The sequence below is a fragment of the Ciconia boyciana genome, chromosome 7, assembly GCF_034638445.1.
Source record: "Ciconia boyciana chromosome 7, ASM3463844v1, whole genome shotgun sequence".
NCBI lineage: Eukaryota > Metazoa > Chordata > Aves > Ciconiiformes > Ciconiidae > Ciconia > Ciconia boyciana.
In genome coordinates this window covers 13,538,904-13,560,972 of record NC_132940.1, presented here as the reverse complement: position 1 = coordinate 13,560,972, position 22,069 = coordinate 13,538,904, and the positions used below count along the sequence as shown (strand labels likewise).

Below are 22,069 nucleotides of genomic sequence, written 5' to 3'. Positions count from 1 at the left end.
TGCTGTAGTAAGAAAAAAGGTGCTGTATTAAGAGAAAGAAAGTACTGTTCCACTTAGGCCCCGCAAAGTGCCCTCTATGGCAAGAAGTACGCAGCTGGAAGTATATAACACTATAGGGAAAGAATGTGCTTTGGGGGATTACTGGGGGCACCACTTTTTCATAATGTATTTGCCTAGAAAGTATTAATCTAAATAAAAGGCCAGTAGACTAGAAGCAGTTTTCTAAACAACAGACTGCAATTAACGTATCTAATTAGTCCTATCCATTCTCACAAATTTACCTTTCATGTATCTCCTCTCAACCAGTTTTAGCAAGCTAACTGAACCAAATTCTTCTTGTATCTTGCAATAAGCAGGTCCTCCATTCTCCTGATACACTAGCTTCTCAACCCCTGTTCTGCTTTCGGGTCATCTTCCTTGACTATAGGTATTGCACTCGGTCTCTCAAAAGGGATCTCACTACTGTGCGTGTATCAGCTATAAAGCTTCCCTGAATAAGGTATTTCATGGTTCAATTTTATTTAGATTTCTGATCATTTTGTGAGTGATGGGCATACCCATAATGAGTCCTATATCATTTGTTTCCAGCTGATGAGCTGCCAGTATATCAAGCACAGTGGCTGCTTGATTCCTTTGTTTTTCTAGGGCTTGTCTAATTGATAATATTTTCTGGTTTTTTCTTACGTTGCAGAACATCTCTGGCGTCTTCTGTAACTATAGCTTTGGTAGTAACTGTAGGAGCCAAACAACCTCCAGAAAGCTTTTACAAAATGACTTTCAGAAAAGCTCAGGTCTCAGTAATGCCAGGCAGGACAGAAGAAACTGCAGCAGCGAGAATAATAGGAGCTGTTGGGTTTAGGGTCAGATTTTTGGAAAGCACTCTCCCCTTTCTGACAGAGACGTTACAGAAATGGGTCTCATCTCAATCTATTTTTAAGTCTTTAGACACTACTTCAGAAACAGTTTGCAATGGCCAGTGTTAACTCACATTACTTAGGAAGTATCTCAAGGAAATGCATTGTGCACAGGCTGTACCGTAACAGGAAACCTACCATAGTCAGGTCACTTTACATAAGGCTATTCACTATGCTTTTAAACAGAGTTAAGAGGGGTTTTCACACTATATGATTTAGCCTCTCAAATTTTGACCAAGATTGTACCAAGGAATGTCATATGTTGTCTACTGAATGGTAAAAGTGTACAAAGCATGAGAGGATGAAGTAAACTTCAGGGTTACGCACATTTTATTTCATCCTTCTGCCTTTTTTTATTGAGCACCAGAGCTGTCATCTCCTAAAAGCCTCATACTGTCACCTCAAAGAGACAGCAGCTGACACGTCCCTTTAAAGTAAAAGGAAAAAGAAATTTTGTGATATCATAAAACTGGGGATGATAAAATGAGTTTAAATAACAATAAGTACAGAAAGACATTTGCTGCTCATCTTTCACTTTTGTCTCTTCTTGTTATTCGATACTCACAGAAATGGAGAAGTAATGTAGCTTCCTCTCTTACACCCAAAGTATTTCCCTTTGGTGATCCAAACACTACTGAAATCTATAGGAAAGCTCTGCATTGGTTAAAAATCTCAGCGTTTCCTCTGTCTTCCCTGACCGCAGAATAGATTGCCTGCATTATATTTACAAATAGAAAAATCATGGATAAATTACTGGACTATTTTACTGCACAGAGACCTCAGAGAAAGGAGAATCAGAGAGGTTTTGACAAATCAACCATGCAGCAAAAAAACCATACAGCAATTAAACAACCAGTCCTGGTACACAAGCCCAATAGAGAATCTCCTCTGCACCACCAAAAAACTAAAGACCTTAAAAGACACCCTTCACCACCTGCAGCAAAAGCATGCCACAGCAGGCTACACTGCTGACTAGAGTGAAATGCTGTTATTCTATTATATAGGGGTAAATGGTTTGCTCTTGTTTTAACCACTTTGTAAACCCAATATAAGTGCAAAAAAAGCTGCTCTTAAGAATCAACAAAGTCAATAAGCTGAACTAAAAGCCCATTAAAAACTGCATCAGAGGGAAAGAAATGATACAATAATAGTCTGCTAAGGCACAAATTCAAAAACTATCTGATCAAAATGCAAAGCCATTCAAAATTTGTCAGTTACTCAAACTATCTAAGATTCAAACCAAGTAAGGTAATCACATCACTAAGAAATCAAAATTTGATTTTTTTAATTATGCTATTGTCTAGTAATGAATAAATTACTTTTGATTCATTTTATTCTCTCCTCCTATGCAGCACAATTACAACAGTACTGGAATGAAATTTAAAAAAAATTACCATTTCATCAAAGGTTTTTAATACCCATCTATGATTTAATTTGATCGCCAAATTTGATCTATAATGATATTAATAGATAGAAAAATCCATAGTAGAGTCCATTATTGTTGAACTTTATCATCTTTTTAGAAAGTACAATAGTAAAATTATCTATTAATTAGATTAATTTCAAGGAAGTGTAAATCATCCTGACCCATGATACTTGCTTGCAAAGCTATTGTGAGAGAATAATTAATAGGCAATAGTCCAGGAATATTATTCTGAGCAGATGCGAACCTTGAACTTAAATTCTAACTAATACATCATCTTACGGAAAATCCAACATCCTGGAGCGCTGCAAGGAGGAGAAGAGAAAAAAAAAATCTAAGTAGATTGTTGTTGTTATACATAGTCTGTATTATTGCTTAACATGACCATGAATTAAAAGTGGGTATAAGTAAAAATCTCTGAGTTTTAGAACTTCAAGGTGAGAAGGGCTGTGCCACTCAAATAATACAGCTCCATATAAAGAACACGTCTTACAAGTAATTTCATTTGTAACCTATTCTGCTGGCAAACTGTATGGCCTTGGGCAAGTATTTAACCCTAAGCGGTAGCTGGCAGTAAATACATACAGTAAGGAAGACAAATAAAACACTTAAGCATAGGTTTGCAATTTTTCCTCACCCTTCCATCACATGAAATCAATTTCTACAGATTCTGGATTAGATCTGTCCCAAATATATATCTGATTCCTAGGTCCTAGGTTTAAAAATTTAATTGTAAGGTCTTTGTGGCAGCAATAGCATCCACTAAACAATGAATGGGAAGTAATCAAGACTAGAATCTTGTATTCACATGTAAATTTTCAACGGAAATTAGTCACTGTGTTTTCTGATGAGCTATATGTCACACTGCACTATCTGTCTAATAAATTGTAAAATGTTTTCAGTTGTGATGGATGGAGCTTTTATCTGTAAAACCTCTTTATAATATACTGTGAGGCTACCAAAATGTTCTGTTTCAAGAGCTGAAGAGAGGACAGAATTGTTTTTATGCGGACACAGACTCCCAGGAACACCCTGTAAGCACGGACGGATGGAAAGCGCTATTCTGCTCTACGATGGCATTCCCCCACGTGATGATTCCTGTACCACATTTTATAGCATCTAGGCTTTTAACAGACACTGTGCAGAACAAAAGCAGATCACTGAACTGTAAAACCTAGAATCTTGCATCCCAAGACTTCAGTAAAGATCAAACAGAATGGATGTACATTTATAATATTGTGACTAAACAAGGAAAGGGTGGACGGAAGACAGAGAAAGAACCTTCTTCCCATCCCTCATTTTAAAGTTAGTTTTAACTCCTATTAGTGCAATGTATTGACTAACAGAACACAATAAACACCATTGCTTTAGCTGTAATTTTACGACAGCTTATAGCACCAAGCAAGAACACTTTTTCTTGGGGAAATATGCATGTTTCTGACAGACTATTTAGCAGATGCTAAATGTGCTGAACTCAAATGAAATGTGTGCACCAGAGGGTCAGTGGAAGAAGGACCTCACAGTATGGCCCTTGATCCCCAGTCACAAGTATTTGGTGTGGCATTCAGTAAGGCCTGGAGTTCTTTTATAACAAAGCTTCAAGAATAAAAACCACCAAAAACACCACCCATACTTCTGCTATCTCTCTGGGAAATCTAGTGAAGTGAAATTGATTTTCTTTTTTTATTAGTGAGGCTATTAAGCATGAGGCACCAAAAGATGAATGGAGAGCAAGCCACATAAAGAGATAGAAGCATCTGAAAATGCCTTTTATTTGTTGCACAGCTGCTTTTTGAGAAGAAATACCTGCATGGGTGGAAGATCAATCTCTGTCCAGACTCCACTGGCGACACACACAGTGACTCTAGCAGCCTGCATGCATCCAGAAATCTGCAGGTGCAGTAAGTGGTCACTACAGAAATCTGATCCTAAATTTGTCAAAAGAACAAGGACATTTCTCTTAACCTCTGAGAGACATCCTAGCTCACTAGAGACTGTTCCAGTAAAAGCCACATATTGCTGATAGACCACTTTGACTGTTCAGTATAAAGAAATTTGAAACCGGGGCTTGCAGATGAGGTTAAGAAACTCATTACCCACACCTCCCCCTTTCCATCCTTTTCTTTTAAACTCACGTCCTCATTGCTTTTTCTTTCATTTTCTCCTGCTTTGATCATCCAGACCTGACTGTACAGATTTGTTCCCTAAGTCATCTTTCAACAGAAGCAGAAGTGGTAGGAGAGCTGGAAACCAGACCTAAAAGGTGTTGGGTAGCAGCACATTGCTGCTGTAAAAGAACAGGCCCTTATTCTGATCTTGTTTCTTCCTGACGCACTGGTTTCCTGGCTGGTCTTTTAGACAGTGTGATAAAAATATTGTAGGCATAATGTTTCGTTTTCTGGTAGTAAAACAGTTTGGCACACAGTGACAAAGAGAACAAAGGAGGATACCTCCCAACACATGCACAGTTTAAGATGCACTTATGGTCCTATGAGAGCAAAATGAATTCCTACAAGCAGAATTAATAGGATACCTTATTCTTTAACATCTGAAGGAGGCAGAAGTAAAAGAAAAATGAAACTTAAAGTGTCTTTTATTTCAAACAAAAGGAGGATATTTAAACAGGAGAGTCACATGGGAAAGATTTCATATCACTACAAACAGTGCACTTGTTCGGAATATAACAGCAATGATAACATTACTAATGGAAGTAAGACATCCTCTCAATTTTCATGTGGATTATAAATCAGAGAAACAAGTACTAGAGCTAAAATATCCACGTATGCATGTGCACGTGCGTGCACACATACACCGCTCACCCTTTGCAATTATTTAATTGTAATGTCAGATCAAAGACAGTCAGAGTACAGATGGATGATTTCTCATCTGCTTCTAGCTGTGGACTTTCTGTTTGTCATTGGGCCTAGGCGATAGCATGAAGCAATATTATACTCATTAGTCCCTGGAGGTTTCTGCAGTCGATGATCAAACAGAGATGAGTTTTCCATCTTCCCACTGCTTGTATATCATTTAGCATTACAAGATGTTCCATGAATAATGGAAATAATGAAACTATGTCCTCTAAGACACTCTCCCCAGGCCAGAGACAGCATACACGGTAGTTATTAACAAATTATATATGTGTTGATTAGCTGGCAGCTGCCGCCAAGCAGAGTGTGTATTAGAGCTCAGCCTTGCCTGCCTTTCCTTCACCTAGGACCTTACTTTGGATCCTCCTCTTCTAAATGGTCACTGATGTTCACAAAACTTTTAGGAATGTATGTAGCTCTGAGATGATCAGGAAATGCAGAAGTTATTTGGAGAAGAGGACTGGACAGACAGATGAACAGGCAGATAAGCACCATGGCTGTATAAGCGTTATTTCCGATAAAACTTAGTGACTGTTCTTCTAGTTATTTCCTTACTGGTTCTTGCACATCACAATTTTAAAATAAATAATAAGTAAAGACAGACTGAACAACTTTTAAAGTATGGATTTTTCTCATTTATCTACAAACTTGAGGACAAGAAAGAACATCAATGCTCTACCTGTTCTTCACAAGCATTTACGAGAATATCTTGGCAGTCTTCATTTCTTAGGCGGAGTAAGACAGGATCCAACTTACCGAGTGTTGAATAATTTTTTCATAGTACTTAAGTACACTGTAACAGCAAAGGCCCTTTGAGACTTATTTAGTAAAGTAGGCTAGAATACTCTAATTCTGGATCCATGCTGGCTTTAGTAAATTCTGTAACAAATCCAGGGCCATGCAGGGATTCACGGTTGTAACTATATTGAGCAGCATGGCCAGAAAAAAAAAAAACTTTAAAGCAACTAAAATGGAATTTAATCCTTCCAAGCCAAAAAGGATTTTTCTTGAATTGTTGCCAAAAATGAGTGCATGTTACACAATTTTAATTCCATTTGTTGGAAGCATATAAGCATTAACTAGTTCACTGTTACATGAAAAGTAAGATCTACAGGAAGTAAATATCTTTAATATAAGAACCCACTGCTGAAAACATGCTAACATTGGGGGTTTTTGTTTGGTTTTGGTTTTTTTTTGTTGTTGTTGTTAATAACTTGAACATGACTTATCTGTCTGCTACCCCTCCTTTCTGCCCCTAGTAACTTAGGTATGCGTTTGCAAATTTCAACAAAATAAGAAACCAGCCTAGCACTCTTTCTGATCTCAGAGGTAACTAAATTCCCAGGAGAAAAACCAGCAGCTGATCAGATCAGCACCCACGCTTGAGGTCAGATAGGCACAACTCAGCTATTCAACATTTTGCTTGACATTTTGCTGGCTGACCAGGGTACGCACATAGCTCCAGACTTGACAGATCGTTTGCATCTTGCATGCCGAGAGTACAGCAAGAGGGGGCAGGTGAGCAGGAGTGTACAAGGAGCATAAAGGGCACATTAGATCACCACTCATGGAGAAGAACTTGCTTACTCACATATCGCTGATCTTGTAAAGAAATTCTAAAACTCTCTCAGTATCTCATCAGACATGACTAGCTGAAGTTAGAAGAACCCTAAGTGCCATTATACATGCATACCTCAAATTTACTTCAGAAGATGCTTTAATGCAACAAAACTGGAAAATGCAAATATTTGTTAAACCATGTAAGACTAATAGTTCCACAATCACACTGCACTGACAGAGCCTGATTTTCTCTTCATACATACCAGCTAATGTGATGTATTACAATTCATGTCAAATGAACTATTCCTGATCTTCATTCGAGTGAAAAGAATTCAGTTCAAGATTAAGCAACAATTAAGTTTTTTAAATCCCATTAACTAAATGAGAGGCTGAAAAATGCATATACTAGAGCTTTAGTAAGTCACTGATCTTTATTAGACTGTTACCTTTTATATCAATGGTAAAAGTTACAAACTGATAGACAAAAATACATTGTTAGACAATCATGCTATTCTGGCACCTCACTAGAGATGAAGGGCAAAATACATTGCATGAGGTTTGGGTGCATGGGAGTCTTATACAAAAATCCAGGGATGGGGTGGAGGTGAACAAAAGAAAAAAAAAAATAGTCCTGAAATTTGGGGATATACAATGCATGTGGATAGAGCTACACTGCTTCTATTCCCAGCAACGTGCTTAAATACATCCTCAAGGCAGCAATGTGATTACAAGGAATTGGTGCATTGTAATGTTCTGAGAATGGAAGCTGATCCAGTTCAAACAAGTGAGAAATGAGGATGCTACAATGTTGAATATTTAATTAACGAAAGAAAAACAGAGAAGATTCACTAGAGACAACTGTTCTGCATTCCCAGGCTTTGGCTAGCTGGCTTGAGAAACATTTCCATTGTTAAACTCAATTTAAAGAAAGGGAAAGAGAAAGAGGCGTGCGAGAGTCTGATATTGTTCAATTAACATCTTGGTTTAAGATTTTAACTATAGCATCCTGAAAAAGCCCATTTAATATGTAGGAAAATGGCTGCTCCCAATTGGTTTGGCATGTTCCAGAAATGCTGTCTGATTATACCTCAGCCCAGAAGATTGAGAAAGCTGTCTTAAAGGATTACAACCTACAGACTTACATTTCTGATTTGTACAACTGCTGGAGGGCATCGTTGAGTGAAAGCATTTTGTGAGGGTACCGTACAGAATGTGCATCTCAAGTGTTTTACACACATGAATTCAGCAAACCTGCCTTCCTGGACAGCAGTAAATCAAGGACCCAAGCATCTTAGGAAGGAAAAGGGGAGAGTAATAAATTATATAATTTTTCTCTATTTTGTCCTGTGAACACACTCTTCTGATAGTGCAGAGGTCTGTGTGATAAAGCAATTTGATTGATAACAACTGTGCCATTCCTCTGAAGAGTCCACATGAGTATCACAGATGGTGAGATAACTTGCTGTAATTTTCTCACCAAAGAACACTGAATCAGGCTTTCAGCCTACATAGCAGTCAATAATTCCCAATGAAGTTCACTAAAGGACAAATTTTTTTTATTTTTTTTTTTTGGAGATAGGGAAAGAATTTTGTACTTGCACTTCTCAGACTTCGATTATCCCAGTATCCATGTCTGTGCTGCGATACTGGAATGTGTTCTACACTCAGCATGTGCCCTGGTGATTCTGAGTGCACATAGCATGGAGGCTAATGTCAGATTTTGACAGTGATAAAGAAGTGAAAATATGGGACAGCAAAAGGGGAAAAAACAGGCATGCATTAATAATGAACAAGTGACTTAACTGAGATGCTTGGAAGACTATAGAACTGAGGGTCTAGTCTAGTAATCATTTTGTAATATCTTTACATTATACTGTATTAGCTGCGTAATGCAGTGTCATTGTGTCCTGCTACTCAGAGCCTAACTAGAATAACTGGACTCAATTACATGTAGAGTGGATTCATGGGGTGAGGCATCTAAATCTACAGATAAACCAACCCTATTTCACTATACCGAAAGATTAGATAAATTGTAAAAAATCAAGTATAGCATTTCTATGATCCAAGCTACTCAACTGCAGCTATCCCTTAATGTTTTAAAGAGTTTTTACCAAATACACTGACCACAGAACGGACAAGCACAGAGAAGACTGTCAATGTGCAGGTGCACTGTGGACTGTAAGGATGTACAGGAGTGCCCCGTAACATCTAACTAGAAACATTGACAATTATGGGCCTTCAAAATATGTACCACTCTGGACCTCAGCCAGCCTTCTGCAAACTGAAAAAATAAGCCTTCTGCTTTAAGAAGATTTTATTCCTAGTTCTCTAATAAGCAGCCCTTCCTGTTTCATCAATAATATCCAACATAAGGCAAGGTTATATCAAGCCAACCTTCTATTTCCAGTGACTCTTCACATTTTCTAAACCATCAATAGGCGAAATCACTGTCTAGCCACTGACTCAAGAAACAGCATACCTGGATTCTAACATCTCACTGGACTTGGGTACTTACTGTGGTGAGGGAACACTATATCAACATGCATAGCTAGTCTTAGTTTGTTACTTGGGAGGTGAATAAGAAACATAACTCACTCCTTATAACTCAAATGCTGTAGTAACCTTGCTCCCATGAATCTTATAGTTACCCTGGATAGCACAAAACTTGGGAGTGCTGGAGTTTGCTTGCCAGTGTTTGTCTCTCAGATGTATTGCTCTGCTGCCTCTTCAGGTTTCCCACATGCTCCCTCTTCACACAGAACCCTAAAAGCATTTCCACTGGCAGCAGTCTTGGAATATGGACAAAACTGGCTGCTTGTCTGCAAGCCTCCTTCCTCTGCCATTGCATCAGCAGTCTGTCTGAAGAGCCTGCGTTAATTCCAACTCTCACACCTTTCATTTACTGGCATTCAGTTCCATTCTCTGTGGCTTGCCTCTGGAGAGTTCTGTCCCTCGGGAAGAAATGCTGCAGCTTCATTGATCGGCCCATGCTCTGCATATAGCAATTTCACAGGAGTAGACTGTATTTCTTGAACTCTGTGGCACAATTTCCATTGTTTCGCAACAGCTTTAAGGCTCTCAAAATGGTCTCATCAGCAACACAATTATCTGTTTAAAAGGCTGCACTGCTCTTTGAGTGCTGTCATTCAGTAAGCCCACCTGCACTGAATGGAATAGCATCCTTGTGCAAGTCTAGATCACATTTTGGGTCTTGAAAAATAAACAATGCTTCAACTCAAATACAGAGCTGCAACTAAAGCGCCAAGGCATCTTCTCAGCCCTTACTGCTTTTGATTGTAACTGATAAAATGCTAGCTACATATTTTTCCCAGTAATACAGCCTGGGAATTTGCTTCTACTTTGGCAAGTTCAAAATAGTTTCTGCTACAACTAACTCCTGCACAAAATCCTATTCAAACTAAGATGACGAGCTTTCTTGACTATTTCCTATATAAATCTCACTTTCAATTTTATGAACCAAAGTAAAAAAATGTGTTCCTTGGATAAGCAATTGTCAACCGATAATTTTAAAATCCTTAAAGATTCTGTTCCCAGGAGTGGGAATATCCAATCTTTCACAGAAGCCTGGCTTTTAATTTCCTTCCTCCTTTCCTGCAGCTGTGTTTCAGGCACCTTTTTCATAACACTGGTTCCGAATTGTCTGGTTTTTACTTGTGTGAAGTGAATCTACTCGTTATTTTAGCACTCTTGTGCAAATTACACATTTTTAAACTCTAACAGTACCCAGTCTCCTCAGCTTCTACCACTGAAAAAGAATACTTTATTTTTTATTTTCTTTTTACAGTCAAATAGTGTTTTGCTGTGAAGTGCCTCGAATTTGTCTCTCAGCTTTTCTGCCATTATCACTCTTCAGATAGAACAGAAATCCTTCTCTCACCAAATGAAAGCCATTAGTCCTTTTCCTAGCCATAGCACTTGCGAAACTGAATCTTCCATGGCAGTGGCAGTCAGCTATAGCCTATAGGTAGATTTTTGGAAAGGTCAGATCTTCACATTTAGCCTTTTCTGCCTGTTGTTTTTTGTTTTGTGGTACATTGTGTTACAAGGGTTACACTCCCATGCCAGGAAAGACATCTATTGAAGTTAGTATCCAAAATAACCAAACAGCAATAATAACTGTTTGCAAAGGAATGCGCAGAGGTAAATTACTTTGTATTTCAAGAGAAATTGCACTTACCAACTTGACATTATCTAAATGAGTAACACAAAGTGGGCCACTCCCAACAACTCTGTTGTTTCAGTTACAGCAAATTTCAATGACAGAAAAATTTTGATTAGCACCAGTAGAAAATTAGCCAGCCATGCTTTGAAGCCTTTCAGCAAAACATAAGTTCAGAGCATTTTTAGAAAGTCATGAACAAAGAGTTAAACTTTGACCTCTTGACGTCAAGAGGTACGGGATAAAATATACAAGCAAGTACCATTAACTGTTAACTGGATCATCAGCAGCATCTATCCATAATTGTATTCACTGTATTAGATGTAGCTGTATGTGAACAGCAAAAGTATAGCCTGACTGGAGCAGCAACACAAGTGATTTGTGGCCTTGCCTCTCTGCCCAGCCATTCACGTGTTACCCAACCACAGAAATGCACATGCCTGAAGGATCAGAGGGATCCATCTGCCTCAGGTCCCTGCCATAGCAGAATGGTCTCCTTCCTATGGAGCATCAATTAAAGGCAGACTGAAAGAATAGACTTTGATAGCAATGTACACATGAAATGAGCGAATTGCAGATTTTAGCAAGCACTTTGTCCATTCTATGGAGCAGGCAGACCCTTGCTCAACACTGTGCAAGTACAGCCCCAGTGGGTCTTATGAGGATCTTGGGGACCTTTCAGAGAGAACAACATGACAGCACTACTGACGCGTACCAGCACTCTGCTTCCTGGTTGCGAAGTGTTAAGTTTTGTCACATTGGTCTGAGAAGCCAAGAGACGCCATTCGGCAACTTCCATTTGGTTAAAGTTTTCTCTCATTACAGGTGAGTGGTTTTGTTTCTAAGAAAAAAATATTTCTCATAAGAGTTAGCAACCATGCATGCAACTGTGCTGAGGAGGTAGTTAATGACCACCTGTTCAAGCATTCCCCATCCCAAAAAAAATTGTTTGGGTACACTTGTAGCATGCCTGTTTAAGTCCTACACAGAAGCGCAGGGCTTCCCCAGAGACTTGTCCACATGCTGAAAGAAAAAGGACCTTATATCCTGAGAAGGGGACTGACTAGACTCAGACACTAGGGAAGGGATGTCTGGCTTTTACATTCCTATGAGTGCCTGTCTCCTGATGCTACCTATGCAATGATCCAGTTTGTTACAGTGTTTTCTAAATGCTAGCCAACAGTTTTATCTCTGCAGATATAGAGTAAAGGGGTTCTTAAGAAATGTACTTCTTAAAAAGTCAGAAACTGTGCTACCAGTCAAGGAATGGTTACATCTTCCAGCAAGTACTTCTGACGCCATCCTGTATTCCAGCACTCGGGATGGAGGTCTAGGTATTACCAGGCTATCGGGTTTGATTCCCAGTGTCCAAGTTTGAAGACTACACAGAATTGCGCAGTCTTCAGATGAGACAATAAGAGCAGTGGTTCAGCAGGAAGGTATTGGGAAAGAATTTGAAAGATTGTGGATTGCAGCAGGAGGACATAAGGATAAAATTCCATCCATATTGGACCTGAAAGCGGTTATGGTGATATTAGAGAGATTAGGCAGTGAGGAACCAGTCTCAGAATGGGAGATGCCTGCTCCAAAAGTCATCTTTCCGAGATCCTACAACTGGCGAAGACAGGAATTTGTGAATTGGACCAAGTTGGTTTCACAGGGCCGTGGAATTTCCAGCTTTGAGAGGGATAAGATCAGTAACAACTGGCTGGAATTATACAGAGGCATTCCCCACAGAAAGCTCATCACAGCATTACAGCTGAGAGCTAATGTCTACCCCACAAGAATTTTTAGCAAGAGGAAGACAAGACACTCAAATTAAACCATGCTGACATTGTGAGGCAGAGAATGAGACCTGTTTGCACATTATTGGATATTGTCTGGCGGTACAGGACACTAGGAATAAAAGACATAACCAATTATGTGAACTATTGGCAGATGAGGCCAAAAAGAAGGAATGGATTGTATTCCAGGAGCCACTGTTGAAAGGTGAACAAAATGAATTATATAAGCTGGACTCAGTATCTGTTAAGGAGGATGAGGCCCTAGTAGTTGACATCACAGCAAGGTATGGGAGTAAACGAACATCGATGGCAGGTGCAGCGGCAAACGTTAAGAAATATCAACACCTAAAAGATCAAATTCAAGAACTGACGAATACCAATACTATCAAATTTATAGGATTTCCATCAGGGGCACATGGGAAATGGTATCAAGGCAATTATGAGTTGTTAACAGAATTGGGACTCTCCACTTCCCAACAGGAAAAAGTCACTCCTCGTTTATCGAATCAGGTGCTATTTTCTTCAGTGGACATTGTACATATATTTGTGAGTCAGGCATGGACTACTGTAACATCTTAATGAATTATTGAATTGTAATTGTATCATTTAATGAACTGTTAATAAACTGATCTTTTCTATCTATGTATCTGTGTGTGCGAGTGGGGAAACACCACCCACCATGCAAGCTCAAGTATTTCCCAGGTTACTCATTAGGAGCACAAAATAATTCTATTTTATATTTCTACATAGAAGCTCCAGACTTTGAGCCCAGTTCTTGTTGCTAACAATAATGGCTGACACGTAGATGGAGATTATAATGGCTCCATTATAAAGGAAACCCAGACGGATACAGAGTTAAAGGTTTCACAGCTCACCAACTCTGTCACTGCTTGATGTTTTGGCTTTTGAACTCTTGTCTTTGCATCTTCCTTTTAACATTTTTATAGGACTTTCTAGCTGGACTACCTATTAAAGCAGCTGTGTTATTCACTGGATAAAAATCGAATAAAAGAGCTCCCTCTTTAAAACAAATAAAAATAAATGAAACAAATGTGTAGTTCTACTCTTGCCCTATTGATTTCAAATCCCACAGGAGTTTCACTATTGTATTATCATTTACATGATAACTCAGGGCAGAAATTGTTCAGTGAAATGCACTGAGGATCACCTTGGGACCTGACCCTGGTAGGGTTCCAACCTCCTGCATTTTCATTTTGCCTTCAAGTTGAGTATTCGTTTTTAAACTGCACCAAAGCATACATATGGCTCACGATAAAATTCTCAAGAGGATGCCCACTAGTTTTAGGAACAACAGTGGAACGAATACAAACAGAGCAGTGTGAAAAGAAATCTCAGCAAGGCTCTGCCCGACTGAAGTCTCTTCTGCATTCAACATTTGAATTTTCTACATTATTTATTGCCACCATCAAAAGTTTAATCCTTAAGGCATCATTCTGCATGCAGTTGCCTTATAAGCGCATGAAACCCTAGGTAGCTTAATTCCAATACAGTTATATAAATTATTAACCTCATCTCCAAATATGATGTGCATTTCAGCTGAGAAATTGTCTGAGATCCAGAACTTTAGTGTGAAGACCAAATTTCTTATATTCAAGCTCGTTTTCGAGAGCTCTGTTAAATGATCTTTCACCTGAAAACTATACTGTAGACAAGCGCCGTTTTGTAAACTGCAAGTAGGACCAAGAAAATATCTCCAAACCCAAACATATACCTAATGGAATCATATTTTCAACCTACATTTCTGAATTTTTCTCTCCAGCTGACCAGACAAATGTTCTGAACACTTCCTCAACCCCCCACACACTAAAAACTCCAGGCAGATTAACCTATAATTGTGGCTAATTGTAAGGTACCTTGAGGTAACTTACTGCTTTGAGTGCATCAAACATGATAACTTAGGATGTGACAAATCTCACAAGAGAAAACTCTCTGCAAGCACCACTTCTATTATTCATTCCCTACTGTCACCCTGAGTGTTCTCAGAAGAGTTCTCCAAATGTCACCTTCCCACTAACTTTCACATAACTACATACATGTGGCTAGAAATACTGTTTCAAGTATATCCCAGTGTAAAAGTTCAGTTTCCACATACACAGAAAATGCATTAGTTTCTTCTAAAGAAAAAAAAGAGGGAAAAGAAGGGGAAAAAAAACCCAAAACCCCATGCTGTGTCCACAGAGCCAGTACATCCTTCTATGTTATCCTCAAAACTAAAAGTAGATAGAATGAATAAAGTTATTTTTAACATCACTAGAACTCCAAAGAGCTTCCTCCAAGGGTCACTGAAGTACACAGGAAGGCAGGGGTTGACTTCTTTATGCAGCAGTCCTAACCTTGCATTCAGTCCACGACTACCTGCGCAGTTTGCCTATATTAGCGATTCAGTCGTTATTTCCGTTATTTCCCCCCAAAATTCATATCTGAGAAACAGCAACACTTTGTGCAAATATCTGTATTCTTATACATGAGGAAATATGTATATGCTTTGTTAATATTAGTTTTTATTTCTACTTGAGAAGTTTTAGCCGTCTAGCTAAGAAAAAGAAACAAGATAAAATAAGCAGTTGTCAAGTGGAATGCTATACATCAAGCAAGGGACTGTTTGGCTAAACTACTGGTAAGTACCACTGATAAATCAGCACAGACCAGAATTCACTGCCCAAAATGGGAAGAAAAAGCTTTGTATTTTGAACAAGTAAAAGAAAGCAACTACAATGTATAATTATCTTCTGTAAATATCCTCAGATCTCTTAAGTGGAAAGAGAGAAAGCATTCTAAGATTCGAGAATGAAAATGCTGACAACATCTGAGCTGAACCCATTTTAGGATCTGATCCAAAACTCAGGAAGTAAGACATGGTGAGTTTCCACAGGGCATTAAAGTGGTGTTTCCATAGGCAATCACCAATAACATTGCTGCTAGTAAGTAAGGACTGGTTGTGAAGCAGGCAGTACATATCCAGAAACTGCACTGCCAATATGTAAATTTATTTTTTTATTGTATAATACCCTTTGGAAATAAGGAGTTTTGATAATCCCAACATTACAAGCATTTTAAGTGGGCTTCTGGGTTTCTTGAGCTAGCCTATTAAAACAGTAGTCTTTCTTTCAAATCCTAGATCCTTGAAGTCAGTGAGTTTATTTTGCCTGAGTAAAATGGTCCACTTCCTCCACTGATTTCTTTTCGCCTTTGTCTTCAGAGAAAAGCTCAGATTCTCTCAGTAGCTTCCACTGTCAAGATCTTTACTACATTTAAAAGTATTTATAATGTCTGGCAAAGTAAAAAATGCTTTCCGCAATCAAAGCCTTTATGAACACTTTTAATTCTGTTCCTTTCCAGTCTTACTGCGATATATGTATATATTACAATCTGTATTTTGAAACGAGGGAAATTAATGCAGATAGGTAAAGTAATCTAGATAAGGGTGGACGTCTGAGCACAGCAGATTCAGCACACAAACCACAAGATCCATTACAATTTATTAGTTTAACTGCTTTCAGCACGGCCTTAGCTACAAAACTGTCTTGTTGTAAAAGTAATGCAAACACCGCTGATTTCTCTTGCATACTTTCTTATTAAAAAAAAAAAAAATGAACAACTTTTTCCTTGGGACATAAAAGAAACGTGCTTCTTGGAGTTTGCTTTTCATTAGAAATCAGGAGTAGTATCAACTTTTCTTCAAATTGCTTTTGGAGGCCACATCTGGTTAGTTTAATTCTTCAAAGATTGCCTTACCCTGTCTCCTTGGCTCTTTTTTCTCTGTCATACATTGGCTCATTTTATGTCTGACAGTTCTTTTATTACCAGATTTCATTTTGAATCTGATTTCCCCCCTGTCTCATTACTTCTGTCTTGCTCTCTGTTTGTTCTCTTTTTCTTTTCCTGTCTGACAATTCTCTTATTAGTGGATTTGGTTTTGCTTTTGTTTCATGCTTTCTGGTTTTATTCTCTTGTGTCTTATTTTTGCTTTTTTACTTATTTTTCTCCTGTCAAGGCCTCCTTTTGTTTCTGTCTATTCTCTCAAAAGGTATATACTTAGCTTTTGTTTAAGGTTACCAGATTTCAGCATGTTGTGGAGTTAGTTTATCGTTAGATATTGCCATGCAGAAGGAACCAGGTTTAAATCTTAGTTCCTTCAGCTGTTTGGTCTAAGAACACAATCACTAAGTATCAACCTATTTATATAGCCATTAGCTCTGCTTCTCAGCTACTACAACATGCCCTAGATCTAAACTTACTGGGTTAAGAGCAAGGACACTGCTTTTAAATTCACTGTTTTCTCCCAGCATTCTACATAAGCCATTAGGATCCCTCCAGTTAGTACAGAGAAAAGGTGACACACAAGCCATGCCTTCGCTCTGCTCCTCGCAGGCTCTCCTAACACGATCGCTACAGTAAATGAATACTCTCCTGAAGCGCGTTAACAGGCACAACCAACATTACTTGCAGTTCCTTCTGTCTCAGCTCCTCCCCAGGGAAACAGTTGCGTGTGCACATCATGCAGCCATGCTGTAAGACATTTCAGAGGGAAAATGAGAGCTTTTGTGTGCTTCATTGGGGAAAAGGTCGAAATGCTGCTATTAGGGAGATTCATGCGGCTGGTCTCCTAATCCTTTAAAGAACTCACTGTACCACCAGGATTGCATGTGTCCTAGGGGCTAGCAAGTGCCCACTGGAGCAGAGCGACCACTTCCAAGCAGTTGGGGCCCTGAGTGAAAGCCAAGGAGACCTCACTTATTTGCCACCTGCATCACTAATTTGCTTCAGGTGCCAGAACTTGAGGCAAGACCAAGAAAGCACTACTGGGACAGGGAGCTGATCTGAAAAGAGATGCCTGGCCTATACTGATACTTGGGGATCCACTTATCAATGGGATATTTATTTTTATGCGAGTAGAAAAGGCAGTTGGGTGAACTTGCTGCCATTGACTGCAAGGAGGAGGAGAATATTGTCTCACTGCCCCTTCATATTGTTGTTCCGGTGTTTTTCAAATTAAAAGGGAAGTATTGTAGTGATAAATTTTCTCCTCCATGCTTATGGATGGAGAATTTCTGCTTCTAAACTGTGCTGCTTTTGGCTGGGACAGAGTTAATTTTGTTCATAGTAGCTAGTATGGGGCTGTGTTTTGGATTTGTGCTGGACACAGTGTCACAGTGTTGATAACACTGGGATGTTTTCGTTACTGCTGAGCCATGCTCACACAGAGTCAAGGCCTTTTCTGCTCCGCACCCCACCCCACCAGCGAGCAGGCTGGGGGGGCACAAGAAGCTGGGAGGGGACACGGCTGGGACAGCTGAGCCCAACTGAGCAAAGGGACATTCCACACCATGTGGCGTCCTGCTCAGCATGTAAAGCTGGGGAGGAAGAAGGAAGAGGGGGACATTCGGAGTGATGGCGTTTGTCTTCCCAAGTCACTGTTAGGTGTGATGGAGCCCTGCTTTCCTGGAGATGGCTGAACACCTGCCTGCCCATGGGATGGAGTGAATGAATTCCTTGTTTTGCTTTGCTTGCGTGCATGGCTTTGCTTTACTTATTAAAATGTCTCTATCTCAACCCACGAGTTTTCGTACTTTTACTCTTCCGATTCTCTCCCCCACCCCACCGGGGGGCAGTGAGCAAGCGGCTGCGTGGGGCTGAGTTGCCTGCTGGGGTTAAGACATGACACAAAGGCACCAAAGAAAGGAGCTTTACTAGATTTCTGGGTGAGAGCTCAGACTGATGTATTATTTGTCAAGAGAGACATTAAATAAACTTGGCCTTTTTTGCTGTCATCAGCTGTCCAAAAGACAAGCTACAAGCATTAGAGTTTCTTTTAATGCCACAGCACTTACGTTAGAGAAAGCACAGTTGAAGCATCTTATATTTGGAAGGAAGGTGTGATGTCAGGGATGAGTATTACTTGCTGAGGCTGTTTGTTCCTCAGTGGGGGACTGGTTCCTGTGTGCTGTCTCCTGTACGTGTTTACACTGGAGGTGAAAAAAGTAGTAAATTGTCTTTGGTAAATTAAAATTTGGTGTATCAATAGGAGGACGAAGTGCCATGTCATTTTCATAGCCTATAAGGAGGACCTCTATAAAGTGACTCAGCATTCCTTTAAAGGTCATTACTGCCCAAGTGCAAGGAGCATACTTCCATTCAGCTATTTGCAGAACACAGCCCCTCTCTTGCCACCAAAGAAATTTTCAGGTCATTTTTTTGTTGACAGGTCACAGGACTTTCTCATAGTTTCTGGTTCTCTGGACTTAAAAATCAAAAGCAGTACTCTATGCAAACAGCAGTGCAGACTATCAAGACAATGTTTCCTGCTTAAGCTTCTGAAAACTAAAGAAAAAGCACATCATGTGTCATGCACTGTGGGCTAGGCATACTAGCACCCTGTTCCATTTGCTAATGAAATCTAAGAGATCAAAAGGATATAATGCATACAATGATACGGGGCAGTGCAACGTAAAATGTAAAGGCATGCAGCATTATTTGCTGTATTTAAATCCTGTGGATATACTAAAAACTGCAGCTGTGTGAACCAGATACCAACCCTTCCTTGCTATGCACAAATTCTGTATTCTTGGACCAGTATCAAGATTCATCAAACTGAATCCAGGATGAGAAAAAGAAAGAAAATAAAGAAAATGCTCAGAAACATACTGTTGGTGGGGCAGGCTTTTTTTTTCCCCTCTTCTTTAAGCAGACGCATCTGCACCAATTTCTCAGACTAAATGGTATTGATCACATTACCACAGTAAGTCCCACAGCAAAGATGATTCATCTGATATGCTGATAAGGAAGGCCACCTCCGTTCCTGCAAACCCTACTCTTCTCCACATTACTTAGTTTCCTGTCTTGTGATTTAAATAGAATTGGGACTAGACTGCACACCCTTGATACTGTCCCACTAACATTTCAATAGCTGTTCACCACTATGCATAAAAGCTCCTATTAATGATCTTTGAGTGCTGCTGAACCTGACATAGCACTAAACTGCAGCAAGCAGACTGGGATTAGAAATTTCAAAGCCATTTAGATGCCTTAAATATGCACTGTCATAATCTGCCTTTGGGAATGATCTGCCCTCATAGCAAAAGCTAGTGTGTTAGCAACGTACTCCAATTCCCACAGGCTCTCCTGGAGCCTAATAGCTACCATAAGCCCTGTTTCAGCATTCTCCACTGTCTATGCTAGATTTAATCACAATAAGCACCCCATGCACCCTTCCCAGGACAGCCAGAATCACGTATTTGTAGATACATGCTGCTTGTAAACTAAAACTATATGGCAGAGCTTCCCTTTTTTCCATCATCTTGAGAAATGGAGCAGCCAGAAGACAAATAATAAATTCCCTAAAATCAGACATGCACCCCATAGAAATTAGAGACTGATCTGCATTCCAATGCAAGACAAACTCTGTAGGCCAGCCCATAACTCTACTGTACGTGCTAGTCTTGTACTCCAAACTGAGACTGGCAAGAAACACTAAAATTTGCCTCTGCACTGCAATTATTAGCAGAATCCAAACCAACCCAAATGGAAGATGCATAAGGAATCCTGGGTCCTCAGTTTCTCAACCTTTGTGGCTTGAATTCAGGCCAAAGCAGTGATTGTTTTGAATCTGAATGCTGATCTTGAGTCACAAACTGCTCTTAAGTTTCTGCCTGGAGCCCATCTATACCATGTTCAGAGTAACTGCACATGCCAGAACCATCATGGACCCTGCACACTTCTGCCAAAGCTCTATCTACTTCCTTGGAACTTAATTTGGCACAGAGTCTTAAATTACTTAATTCAAACAGCATCTTGTTATAAATTTGCTGGGAACTATCCCCCAGTTGTTTACCAGCAGGAAGACAAAGATTTAAAATACAGTTTATATTTTCCAAGGCCAAGAATTGCTGGCTTTACAGTAATACCATTGACTTGTAAATAAACAGTAAAAAGGAGGGTAAAAATCTATCATGCAGGATAACATCCCTCTCATAAATACTCAAATTATATCTACCTAGCAAATAGAGAGCAAGCAAGGCTTCTGAACCACTTAACACTTCAACTGTTCAGAGAAACCCTTGGATATTGTTAGCAGATAAAAGATAACAAGTTGTGAAATGAATATCCTTTCATTTCCTTTTCACTTACTTCACATTACTTGAGATAAGAGTAAATTACCTCAAATGCATCCCTTATCAAAAAAACAAGGATATGTTCCATACCCTTAAAACATTTATATTTGCAGTTTACATTTCTTCCCTTCAAGTTTGTCAAAGATGCACATAGTACCAGTATTTTCCCTCCTATATCCCGTCCTCAAGAAAAGCCTATGGTATACAGAAAGCAAGTGTCAAACAAGGACAAGATTTGGGCCAAATCTACGTATCTTGATTTTTCACCATCCACTTGATCATAGTTTCCCCAGATTTCAGAAGTATTTAGATGCAAGTGTCCAGTTAATGCACATGAACAGAATACTTCAAGCAAAAAGGAGAGTAGCCCATGGGTAAAACACAGTATTAAAATGTCTACATATTTCAGACCATACTTCAGGAAAGCTCTCCCTCATATAAAGACTTGAGTTTGTCAGTAAAAAAGGCATCGAGCAAGTAAGCACACTCAACTATTTCAGAAGCCAAAGACCAACTCGCTGCCAATTTCATAGCTTTGTAACTCTGAACCAGGTACTCTCATGACTGAAATACTTTGTTAATTGATAGTGAGTATTTTTTCTGCTCTAGAAGCACTTCATCTATGCAAACATGAGGTGAACAGAGGTGGCTGACTTGGAAGATGTCACCCTTAAATGAGTTGACTCAGGTAGGCATCCCTTCCAACATCACAACACCACTTTTCATCATTGTTGTTTTAAAAGTTGTTCCAAAATTTCACTGGTTTGAAAATACATACTAAGAGACAGCAATTGCAAAGGAAGTGGGAAAGGCTATACTATTCCTATAAGGAAAGATAAATTGAAGAAAAAACTATGCTCTGACTGGTTTTTATATTCTTACTATTTTCAAACAAAAACCTCAGTCTTTTGTGGAAGATAATTTCTGATCAGTTGGTTCTAAACAATTGTTTCAAAACCAGTGATTGAATTTTGTACAAACCACAGGAAGATTGCCAGTGAAGTCTACGCCTCACCCCTAAGTAAGGCTGTTTTATGAGCTGTCATATTCTGCAAATCTCATCTAAAACCAAGCTCTGCCTCTGAACTATTTAACAATTAGATTAAATGTTTTGCTACAGTTTCACTGTAATTCAATTGAGAGTTTAAGTGAAAAAAACTTCAAAATGACACTCTATTTATACCCATCCTTATATTGCTTAAAATA

At 39.2% G+C, this 22,069-nt stretch overlaps 1 protein-coding gene across 8 annotated transcripts in view; it reads right to left on the bottom strand.

Annotated features, from left to right (window-relative positions):
* Nucleotides 1-22,069, bottom strand: part of ST6GALNAC3 (ST6 N-acetylgalactosaminide alpha-2,6-sialyltransferase 3) — a 232,201-nt gene that overhangs the window by 139,817 nt on the left and 70,315 nt on the right. Inside the window, exons 1-2 of one of the 8 annotated variants that reach the window (XM_072868752.1) lie at nucleotides 18,584-18,674; nucleotides 17,196-17,261 (exon numbers count right to left, since the gene is read on the bottom strand). The exons of 6 other annotated variants lie outside the window; for them this stretch is intronic. In XM_072868752.1, coding sequence (XP_072724853.1) covers nucleotides 17,196-17,252 — 57 coding nt within the window. In that variant the 5' untranslated portion in view covers nucleotides 17,253-17,261; nucleotides 18,584-18,674. Of the gene's footprint in view, nucleotides 1-17,195; nucleotides 17,262-18,583; nucleotides 18,675-22,069 lie in introns of those variants that run through there. One more of the 8 variants, XM_072868751.1, reaches the window with a different exon arrangement.